General features: G+C 41.6%; 1 protein-coding gene across 1 annotated transcript in view; it reads left to right on the top strand.

Moving 5' to 3' along the window:
* The window catches only part of SLC10A7 (solute carrier family 10 member 7), a 263505-nt gene extending 251576 nt beyond the window's left edge, over positions 1-11929 (top strand). The window contains exons 11-12 of the mRNA XM_007472000.1: positions 7703-7848; positions 10414-11929. Of these exons, the coding sequence (XP_007472062.1) occupies positions 7703-7848; positions 10414-10443 (176 nt within the window). The 3' untranslated portion in view covers positions 10444-11929. The remainder of the gene's footprint in view (positions 1-7702; positions 7849-10413) is intronic.
* Positions 11930-12237: the final 308 nt, after the last annotated feature.

Raw genomic sequence — 12237 nt, 5'->3', positions numbered from 1 at the left:
CCTTATATCCTCAGCACCGGGAAATCACATACAGCAGAGGCCCAGAAAGTATTTTTTGAATGAATGAATGAGTGAGTAGATGGTGAGAGCATCATGCACCTACAAGTAAACTCTGAACAACGATATAAAGTAGATGGTGTTCATATTGTGAGCAATAGAGCGGCCTTCCGTGAGAGGTATATAAAGGTCCATATTTAATCGAGGAAGAAAAATGTCTGTTTCTCAAAGAAAAATTTAAAAACCGTCCATCCAATAGAAAGTAGTAACTGTTGAAACTTGGAACACTGATACAAAGGGAATTTTCTAATTCAGAGAACATAAAATAAACATTTAAAATAGGGGGGGGAACCCCCACTTGTTCTGGTACGTATTGTTTTATCCTTTCCATCCTGGGTGTAGGATAAAAGAAACCCCTTATTTGCTTGTTAGAAGAAGAAAGCTCTCACTTGAAGTTCTTAGTTGGCAGATGTCAGTTGAAAGCTCTGCTTATGGAATATGCCGCAGTGTCAAAGTCTGTTGGATAATTTTAGACGAATGTGTCATGTGTGACATGGAAATATGGCATGCCATACATTAGTGATTTCCCAAGTGTTTGGAGCAGGTAGTAATGTGCTGGGGAAGTGCTCTTTATCTCTGCACACAGTGTACTTGTACAGCAGTGGGGAAATGCTTCTGGTGGAAATTACTTTAGTCAGAAAAAGAATCCATTTACAATATGCGCCTTCTAACATCTTTCAGACAATGCATTGTATTAAAGAGGCATTTTTTGATTAATGTTTTATAAACATTTTTCAGCATGACAGCTTAAAGTCCCTGTAAAATTGTAAATGCGCGCATGGTGTTCACTTCCATAAAGTCAAACGCCGTCTCATAAAGTCTAGTTGGATCCTGTCAACCACAGTGACACAGAATCAGTACCTGGGAGCATTAAAATTAATTTGCTTCATTTATATTACCGCAGTGATCGCAAGATGAAAAGAGTCCTATATTTAAATTTTACTTGAAAAAGAAAACTCTCTTGAGTAAGTTTGTTTGGTTTTTTGAAATTATTGCCCTTTTTTCTCCCTAGTTAATGAATGGAGTGAAAATGGAGTGATAGTCTGCACAGTAACTTTATGATGGGGTCTGGAAAAGCACAAGTCCGATCCTTCAGTGCTCTTCCTCTGAGCACTAAGATGCTCAGAGATGAAGACAAAACAGTCACTGACCCTAAGAAGCTAACAGCTTAGTGAGGGAAACACACACACACACACACACACACACACACACACACACACACACACACACACACACACACACACACACGAAGCAAGCAGCGATAATGAATGCAGCAAACGCTAGGCCAGAACACGCCCCGGTTGGGTAAGCCTAGAGCAGAAAGGAGCCTTGGGACATCAAGGATGGCTTCCCAGAGGAGGCGGGTTAGAAACTGCGGGCTAAGGAATCGGGCAGGTCAAGAGGTGGGTGGCGAGCATCCTGGGCAAAAGGAACTCACGTGCAAAGACCGAGAGGTGAGACTTCTAGAGCCTAAAGCGTGGGCATGGGCACGGGTTGGGGAGAGGAGGGGACGAAGCGGCACCACACTCTTCATGGCTGGAGCACAGAGAGAGCCCAGGGGAGCGTGGTGAGACGGAGAGAGATTTCGTACTCAGCCTGGTTGCAGACTGGAAAATACCCTGCAGGGGACAAGCCTGAAGGCAGAGAGATGGGTTTGGGGCGAGGGTGCGCGGGCGGGTGAGGGCTGACCGAGCCCTGAAGGAAGGTCACGGGGAGGCGGTGGGAGTGGTAACGGTCACAGAGGGGCCGCCCCTTAGTTACTCTGTGAAGTGAGTGCTAATTGAATGAACGATTGAGTGAATTGTTGAAAGGGTGGGTGAAGAGGATGAAAGGGTGGTGCATTACATGGGCTTCTGGGAAAAGACATAGCGATGCTCTCTGATTTGACTTGAAGGTCAAGTGTTGCCACATTGGTGGCCAGGTGACAGAAATCGCAGTGTGGTGAGTGCAGTGGCCCTCACAGCTCCAGGACTCTCTCTATTGCATTTCCAGTGCTTGTCCTGATAGTGCTGGAAACACGGCAAAGATGCCCTAGAACAGAGATCGTAAACTCGCCGCTTCCAAACATCGCCAGGGTGGACTGGACCACTCGGACGTGGAATCGTAGAATAGTTACCTCCCCCCCACCCCCCGACTTCTCCCAACTTCTCTTCCTACTCTGACCCTCGAGAAAATGAAAATGCACAGGGTGGAAGCTGCCAGGAGGGCCGATGGGGAGAAACTGAAGGAAAGCAGGGGAAAGACTGAGATATAAAGAAGAGATTGCGAAGGAACTAATAATTGAAAAGGAAAGTGGATAATTGAATGATCGAGAAGTAAGTTAGAGTTTCAGACAGAGGGAACAGAAAGGTTCCCAAAACAAACAGCTTGACTTGAATCTCTGGAGTCCCCCTCCCCTCATCCGGGGATTAGCCGGTGGTGAATCCACCCTGAGAGAGTGACAAGCAAAGACGCAGCAAAGGGACCTGGCCCCTAATCTCCGGAAGCTAAGTTTTTCTCCCTGATGTGATTTTCAATCATATTTTTAACATTAGTCACTGAGAGCGGTGGTGATAGGAAATCTGATTAACAATTAACAAGAAGGTATTGCAGGCACACAAAGTGATGAAGAGAAATCCCTACTTCATTCAACAGATGTCTACAGCCGCGGCCAGTCATGGGGGAGCCCTCTCTTTTCCAGGTGAAGTGGATGACTGGGGTGCGAAGCCAAGTGAGAGAGGGCCTGTGTCTCCAGGGTGAGGCAGGCAAACACGCCACACCGTCAACATAGGGCACTGAAACAGTGTGGGAAAGCGGGGAGGGGACAGTGAGGAAATGAAGGAGTAATAAGTGCAGGAACTAGCCGGAGCTGGGGGAGCAAAGGAAGAAGTCGGGGTTCTCAGAACCTAGAAGTCTAGAGAGGAAACAGGGGTCAGACCTTCAAGGAGGGGCACAATGGGCTAGCCGCTGGGGCCGAACCCCAGCCCCCTGCGCCTTCTCCAGCCTTCCTCTAGTGTCCAGGGGGCCGCCTGCTGACAAGGAGGAGTGATGTTTGCAGAGTCCCAGCCCGGTCTGTACAGAAGAGTGTGTTCAAAGATGAGACGGAAGAGCTGAAGAACCGGCCCAGGACCAGAAGAGAACTTCATACAAAGTGATAGCAGGGTCCACAGAAGGTTTCTACCTGGAGGTTTCTTGAAGGCAGTGTCAGTCTGGGGTTCCCTTGCCACTATTGGGGTAGGCCTCGCGGTTACTGAGCTCCTGGCCGCTGTGAAATCACAGGAATACCCCGGCGTGTGTAGCAGGGGAGTGTGAGGTCTGCTGCCCGCGGAAGTGCTGCTGGGAGGGTTAGGGGCCCAAGGGGAGCGAGTTCCGAAAGGACTTCTGGACCAGAAAGCTCTTTGCATCCCAGGCCCTCTTCTGCTTCATGGAGCTGCCACGCCTGTGGCATCTTGAACTGAAGACCTCGGAGGCCTTGACCCTTACCTGACACAGAGGACTAGAAACCCAGGTGGCCTGGATTGCAGTAAAGACTCCACCACTTGGGAAAGTTTTCTGACCACTAATGAGGCGTCTCAGTCTCCTCATTAGTAAAATGGTGCAAACAATAGGTTTCATCAACCACCGAGAGTTGTTGTCTGTTCACCTGGGAGAGCCCTTGACAGCACCTGGCATCTAGTAAGTACTCACTGCATACAAACCGTTATTATCATTATTACTACTATCTTTTCATCACACTACAGTGAACTGATGTCGCTTCCATTAAGATACCTTGTGAACTTGCGTGTTGGAGCAGCAGCCCTGTGACCATATCTGTGAGCTTGCTTGAGCTTGCTGAAGAATGACCCAGAGCCTGCCTGAACTTAGCCAAGAAAGTGTAACTCAGGTGATTTAGCCCAGCAGCCATCGTCCTTGAATTTGGGGTCAGAAACCCCTGCTCTGACCATTTTTTAGAGACACATACCTCCATATTTCTATCATTTGCTCCCTTTAGCCCCACTATTACTCCACGCCACCCCCCCAACTCCTTCACATCATCCTTTTGAGCCAAATAACCTTTCCTGAAAACAGGAGTAGTATATGTTCAGGTCTTCATTTCTCACTGTAGTAACTTTCTGGGACTATAATTTTTTTTATAGATTTTATTCATTTTATTTTATTTTTATATTTATTTATTTTTTGGCTGTGTTGGGTCTTTGTTGTTGCGTGTGGGATTTAGTTGTGGCGAATGGGGGCTACTCTTTGTTGCGGTGTGCGGGCTTCAAATTGTGGTGGCTTCTCTTGTTTCAGAGCACAGGCTCTAGGCGCGTGGGCTTCAGTAGTTGTGGCACGCAGGCTCAGTAGTTGTGGCTCGCAGGCTCTAGAGCGCAGGCTCAGTAGTTGTGGCACACGGGCTTAGTTGTTCTGCAGCACGTGGGATCTTCCTGGACCAGGTATCAAACCCATGTCCCCTGCATTGGCAGGCGGATTCTTAACCACTGCGCCACCAGGGAAGCCCTCTGGGATTATAATATTAAATGCTGCTTTTCAATATCTAACACTGATCTAATTCAAATCCAATAAGTGGATTAAGCATATTACTTTTAAAAAGAAAACTCCTTTGTTCTTTATATTAGTAAGAAGACAGAAGCTGTGCAAAAATCTAAATGCATATGCTTGAAGCTTTGAGAGAGACTTTGTTTGGGAAGAGTTAAGTGTTTGCAGTTTATGGCAATGATATGTGAGGCTATGAAAAAGAAAGCAGCCATGAAATACATTTTTGCATAAAGATTTGAAATTTATTAGAAGATAAAAATAATTGAAAAAGCAGAGCTTTCCTCACCAGGCTATCATAAAACGTTATTTCTGTGCCATCATTGTGTGTATTTAGGAGCCTGGGTCCTTTTCAGTGGTTGTTCTCAAAGAAACAAAAAGAAAGCTAAGCTGTTAAAACTATTCAGTTGAAAAACTGATGTACATACACAGCCGTACTGACAACTGGACCATATTAAAGCAATTGGTGATAATAGTCAAATCACCAGTGTCTGAATTCTGTTACAGAAGCTTAATAGTTACATATGTTAGGCAGCTGCCTACAAAGTATGCACACCTTGCCCTGGATATAACAGAGCGGTAGACTCAGAAGTAGTATTCATTTACCTGAGTTCCGTTACAGCCTTCGCTGTGGGGTTTAATCATTCAGCACAGATTTTAGAATTCATCTGCCGTATACTGTACTGCTTAAAGCGCTTCGAGATTCTTGGCCAAAAGAGAATGTGCAAAAGCCTTTATTACTGTCTATTTGGCTAAAGTACCCTCCTACTTATAGCCGTATATACCATGCTTTATCTTACCATATACTTTCAGCCCCAAAGTGAAATTGGGGGCTGTGAAATGGTGCCAGGCAGGCTTCCCTAAAGACCAACAGAGTGTTTCACTACTAAGCAAGAAAAGATCCTTTTTTTTTTTAAATTGTGGTATAGTTGCTTTACAGCGTTGTGCAGAAAAGATCCATTTTCAACCTCTACCTTACTAGTATGCCTCAGCCTTCTCGAAGAAACTCTATTCCGAAATCTGAAAGAGAAATTAAGGAAGCTCTCCCATTTACCATTGCAACAAAAAGAATAAAATACCTAGGAATAAACCTTCCTAGGGAGACAAAAGACCTGTATGCAGAAAACTATAAGACACTGATGAAAGAAATTAAAGATGATACCAACAGATGGAGAGATATACCATGTTCTTGGATTGGAAGAATCAATATTGTGAAAATGACTATACTACCCAAAGCAATCTGCAGATTCAATGCAATCCCTATCAAATTACCAATGGCATTTTTTATGGAACTAGAACAAAAAATCTTAAAATTTGTATGGACACACAAAAGACCCCGAATAGCCAAAGAAGGCTTGAGGGAAAAACACGGAGCTAGAGGAAACAGACTCTGACTTCAGACTATACTACAAAGCTACAGTAATCAAGACAATATGGTACTGGCACAAAAACAGAAACATAGATCGATGGAACAAGATAGAAAGCCCAGAGATAAACCCACGCACCTATGGTCAACTAGTCTATGACAAAGGAGGCAAGGATATACAATGGAGAAAAGACAGTCTTTTCAATAAGTGGTGCTGGAAAAACTGAACAGCTACATGTAAAAGAATGAAATTAGAACACTCCCTAACACCATGCACAAAAATAAACTCAAAATGGGTTCGAGACCTAAATGTAAGACCAGACACTATAAAACTCTTCGAGGAAAACATAGGAAGAACACTCTTTGACATAAATCACAGCCAGATCTTTTTTGATCCACCTCCTAGAGTAATGGAAATAAAAACAAAAATAAACAAATGGGACCTAATGAAACTTAAAAGCTTTTGCACAGCAAAGGAAACCATAACCAAGACGAAAAGACAACCCTCAGAATGGGAGAAAATATTTGCACATGAATCAATGGACAAAGGATTAATCTCCAAAATATATAAACAACTCATGCAGCTCAATATCGAAAAACAAACAACCCAACCCAAAAATGGGCAGAAAACCTAAATAGACATGTTTCCAAAGAAGACATACAGATGGCCAAGAAGCACATGAAAAGCTGCTCAACATCACTGATTATTAGAGAAATGCAAATCAAACCTACAATGAGATATCACCTCACACCAGTTAGAATGGGCATCATCAGAAAATCTACAAACAACAAATGCTGGAGAGAGTGTGGAGAAAAGGGAACCCTCTTGCACTGTTGGTGGGAATGTAAATTGATACAGCCACTATGGAGAACAGTATGGAGGTTCCTTAAAAAACTAAAAATAGAATTGCCATATGATCCAGCAATCCCACTACTGGGCATATACCCAGAGAAAACCATAATTCAAAAAGACACATGCACCCCAGTGTTCATTGCGGCACTATTTACAATAGCCAGGTCATGGAAGCAACCTAAATGCCCATCAACAGACGAATGGATAAAGAAGATGTGGTACATATATACAATGGAATATTACTCAGCCGTAAAAAGGAACGAAATTGGGTCATTTATTGAGATGTGGTTGGATCCAAAGACTGTCGTACAGAGTGAAGTAAGTCAGAAAGAGAAAAACAAATATCATATATTAACGCATATCTGTGGAACCTAGAAAAATGGTACAGATGAACCAGTTTACAGGGCAGAAATTGAGACACGTATGTAGAGAACAAACGTATGGACACCAAGGGGGAAAGCGGCGGAGGGGGTGTGGGTGGTGGTGTGATGAATTGGGGGATTGGGATTGACATGGATACACTGATGTGTATAAAATTGATGACTAATAAGGACCTGCTATATAAATAAATAAATAAAATAAAATTTAAAAATTAAAAAAAAAAAAGAAACTCTATTCCCCACTATCTTCTCTCCTCTCCTTGTTAGACAGGCTGCTAACTTGCAGTGAGAGTTACTGGTGCCCTTGAACCGACCATCTTTTCAGTTTTAATCTGTTCTAGATAGAGCTTGGAGGTTTACACAGTGAAAGGAAGATGGAAAGATTTGGTGAGTCGTTCCAGACCTTCCCTTTTTAGTTCTGTGAATATACACAATGGAAAGGCGGCGCAATCGGAAGTCCAGTTTTAGTGGCGTATGTCTTTAGTTTGATGACAGACTGAATTTGCCTCTAGGTTTTCTGTCTTCTTTGTTCATCAGGGATTCCAATGCTGAAGATCGTGTTTGCAGGCCATGAGTACCTCTCTTTAATATCCGTCCCCTTGCTGATCTACCACCCGGTGCAGATCCTTCTGGGAAGTGTGTTGGTGCCAACGATAAAGTCTTGGATGGTGTCAAGGCAGAAGGTGAGACTCTGGAAGAATCTTATTTGGATCCAAGTCACATTGAAATATGCTATTTCTGAATCTTAGCTGTTCATATGCTTTAACTTTTGCACATATAACCTTGTTCTCAAGTACACATTCTCTTAACTAAATACGATAATAATGATTATCGTAAATATAAATAATGACTTATATCATTATAAATCATTATAAATATATAATAGTTATAATGTTATTTATAATATATATAAATATATATAATAAAATATCGTAAATGATAATAATGATTATTTAATTGCATTCAAGCATTAATCCAATTCAATTTGAACAAGAGGATTGAGGGCTAATTATATTGTTATAACAGCACGATGATACTTAAAAGGTAGTTTTTAAAAGCCCTTTTTAATTTGCTCATATTGAAGGGCATATTGCAGTGGATTAAGGTTTCAGTAAATATACTCAAAATATATGTGCCCCTCTGCTCAGGTGCCCACCATCTTTGCCCACCTGATGATTTGTATGTGTCCTGATTTCACATGCCTTTCTAAATATGATAGCACCTGGGTTTATCCAGAGTGTCTACTTTATTTTTAATTTTCCAGACACATAATAACTTCTTTGTACTATGCGTTTGGGAATTAAAAAATAAAATTTCAGTAGCAAAGGAGGCCACACAAGGACGTCAATTTCACCACACTTGGCTCAGAAGTCTTGTTACTTATTTGATATTTGTGGATTTGATTTTCTAAATTATCAGCCAAAATAAAATAAACTGAGTGACTCATACAAAATTTAGATGCAGCACATACCACGGAAGTGCCCATAGAGCTGGCTTCTTCCTTGTTCCCAGTGGCTCAGACTTTGCAAGACTTCTTTCGCCTGCTCACAAGGTGTCAAGGAGATAGCCAGTGACAGAGCACTGTGTGTCGTGTCCTTTAGTGCCCTGAAAACGGAATAGCCCCACTACAGCCTGTTAAGCTCTGTGTTATGCTAAGCATGTGCCAGCCTTCACCAGGTTCGGAGTGTGGGCCCTTGAGCCATCCTGCCAGCTCTGCCACCTTACCCCCGTGTGACCCTGGCCGTGTTACTTCACATCTCTGTACCTCAGTCTCTGCCACACTAAGACTCAAGATAACATCTACTCTTTAGAGTTGTGGAGGATTACATGGCAGGTATTTGACAAAAGCTATCTGATATAATCTCTGTTATCATCACTGATGTTCCTTATTTTCTACAACACTGTTTGTAGCAGGCTCTGCTATCCCCATTGAACACATAGGAGCTAGGCCCAGAGACTTGAGCAACTTGCCCAGGGTTATGGGGGTGGGTTTACTCAGTGCTAGACTTATTACTTGAACCCTGGTCTATGTGTCCCCCAAAATCTTTCCGCTACACCACAACGATGCTCCAAACAGAAATACAAGATTGCTTTTGTTTAATTTTTGGTACTGAAGTACATTTAATTTACAATGTTGTGTTAGTTTCAAGTGTACAGCAAAGTGATTGTTATATATGTAAGAATATATATAAGAATAAAAATATATAGGAATATATATATATATTCTTTTTCAGATTCTTTTCCATTATAGGTTATTACAAGATACTGAGTAGAGTTCCCTGTGCTGTACAGTAGGTCCTTGTTGTTTATCCATTTTATATATAGGAGTGTGTATATGTTAATCCCAGACTCTCCTAATTTATCTCTCCCCCCGCCATCCCCAAGATTGCTTTTAGATGGAGAGCCCTAGGTCCCCAGAATCCTGCCTGAGAAGGTAGCCCTCCAGCACCTTCCCTCGTCTTGTAATTGAACAAAATGTTAGCAAACACCATTCTGTGCTTGGGGACCACTCCAGGCTGGGGTCTTCCCACTCAGAATTGGTACAGGAGCAGTTTAGTAATTTTCTTTCTTTTACTATTTATCCCCTTTGAAAACTTCATTTGTATATATGCTCGTGTTTAACAATGTGTGTATGCATGATAGACCAGAATTTATACATATAAATTTTGACAAAGAATGAAGAAAATTATTTGAAAATCCTAATACTCCATCAATAATATACAGTCATAATGAACAGCAAATTAATCAGAATGAAGTTTTCTTCTACATGTTTAAAAGCTCTGGGATTTATCCTGCAGAGTAACAGAAGCATTTCCAAAAGAGAGATTACACTGGACGCTGTTCATTTTTCCCTTTGCACAGAAACCACTCCAAACCAGGGGGCCACTGGCTAATGTAGAATAATCCAGAAGGCTTGGAATATTTAGCCACTCCCACCTGGCCACAAAAACAGAGTGTCCATCGTAATGGTATCCTTGAGTGTCTCCTCTGCTTTACAGACAATACTGACTGAGACCCACAGGCACCATCTAATGCACAGCAGACGGGATGAATAGCCATGCCGGGCATGGGGGAGATGCCAGATTCTGCAGGCCAGTGATCCAGGGGTTTGGATCATGGGTTATATAATGCTATCTAGGCGGGCCTCTTTTTCCTTCTCGTAGCATAAATTATCTGGTGTTAATTGATGCTCTCACGTTGTTCGTGGATACCGTCCAACTCTGATGTCATGTTTTCCTTTCTCATAGGGAGTGAAGTTGACAAGGCCAACGGTATAAGGAAGGAGGTGGTCTTTCTGCAGCGATGTATATACATACAGGGTTGTACATACAAGCAGTTCTGAAGACATGTATTTGTGAACGTTGCTTCAATGCATATTTTATTTTTTTACACACAAAAAAATATGACATAGCTGTTTAAGTGCCTTAAAATGGATTTGATGAGAGTGTTATTTCCAAAACCTACTTTGTTGGTTACTGCCAGGGGTGGTTCAGTATTTTGGAGTTGTTCTTTTTTTTTTTTTTTTTCCCCTAACACAGGAAACAGTCATCATAAGTGACAAAAAGCAAACACGTTTTCATCGTACCACCTTCTGTGCAATACAGCTCTCTACTAGCTACTGTACTGATTGGAATGAGGTCACACCATCAGGAAAATGCTCTTCTCATGACAGTGAACATTTCCAAAGTCTTATTCACGGATACTTTGATTTCCCTTGTGATTCTTTTTTTCTGCAACTGTGACATGCCTCTTCCTTATCAACTCAGCAGGGGTCATAGATTGAATAGATGCTGAAAAGCATAAGTCATCTGCATTTCTTGACATCAGTTTTTAAGACATTCCTTCAAATAGTTTCCACTCAGAAATTCCTCAGTTCCATTACAAGAGATTGTGGTGTTCTATGTCTTAAATTTATTATAAGCTGCTTCAAAGAAAGGGCCTGATGTTTGAGTTATGAGTCAAAGTACGTGCAGTTTTCAGATAAACTGCAGGATTTGGGTTTCAGGATTCTTAAAATTATATTTCAAATGTTTTTCGTTTTTCTTCCATTATTTCTTTCTTACCCGTTTTCCAGCACACTTGCAAACTTATAACAACCAAATATGAGACCCAAAAACGTTACAATTAGTTCGAGAGCAGCAACAATTAATGATGGATTATTTCACATTCCACAACGGAGACCAAAATTTGTTTCCTGTTACACAGATGTGCTGAACACAAGTTTCCTCTTTTAGCCAGAAGCAGCCTGTTACATCTTTGAATTAAGCACACTTAAGGCATTTGAGACAAGTTATTAATGAGAATTTCCTTGGCAGATTTGACAAATGTTTGCAACATTTTTTTTTAAATTTAATCACATTGCTTTTACAAATAAATGAAAATATAAAGGTCATAGAGGCAAACAAATGTTACATGTACACATTCTGTCTAGCTAGATGGAAAGAAAAATAGACACAGAAGATGCAAAACCATTCATCAACCAAAATATTAAGTAAAATTAGCTCCCAGTTGGGCATCAGCTTGCCATGGAGTATCCAATATTTGCTTCTACTATGTCTGGAAGAGCTTTCACGACCCAAATAGAGGAAAAAGCAATGTATAGAAATAAGGGAACACTTTTTCTGTTTCCTGCACACCATTCTGTCACATCCTCTCTACGTGTCTTTTCGTGATTTGACAGATGATATTGACATCATGAGTCACACCATATCTTCAGCAGCTGTTTTCTTGTTTTATCAACAACAAAAAATCATTCCTTAGAAACTCACCATGTTTATCAGTATGGTAAATTTACATTATTGTTACTACCAGCGCTCATCTTGTGTTACTTCTGACTCATTTCAATGTCACCGAACCTCATAAATTTCATAAGAGTTAGCCTGGGTGTGAGTTTTAAGGCTAGTGCCAGACCCTGCAAAAAGCTACGCTAAATAGGCTGTTTGGCAAGAATTCCTATTGTCAAGAATTCCACTTGTGTCTAAAACTACAGTAATTTTGCTTGATACTTTCGATGCTTACATATGGAGCACAGAAAGGTTTTCATGTTTTGTTCCTGCAAGCTTCTTTGAATT

Source organism: Lipotes vexillifer, unplaced genomic scaffold (genome assembly GCF_000442215.2).
Source record: "Lipotes vexillifer unplaced genomic scaffold, Lipotes_vexillifer_v1.1 scaffold269, whole genome shotgun sequence".
Classification (NCBI taxonomy): Eukaryota; Metazoa; Chordata; class Mammalia; order Artiodactyla; family Lipotidae; genus Lipotes; species Lipotes vexillifer.
Note: the sequence above shows the minus strand (reverse complement) of the source record. Positions and strands in the feature narration are given on the sequence as shown.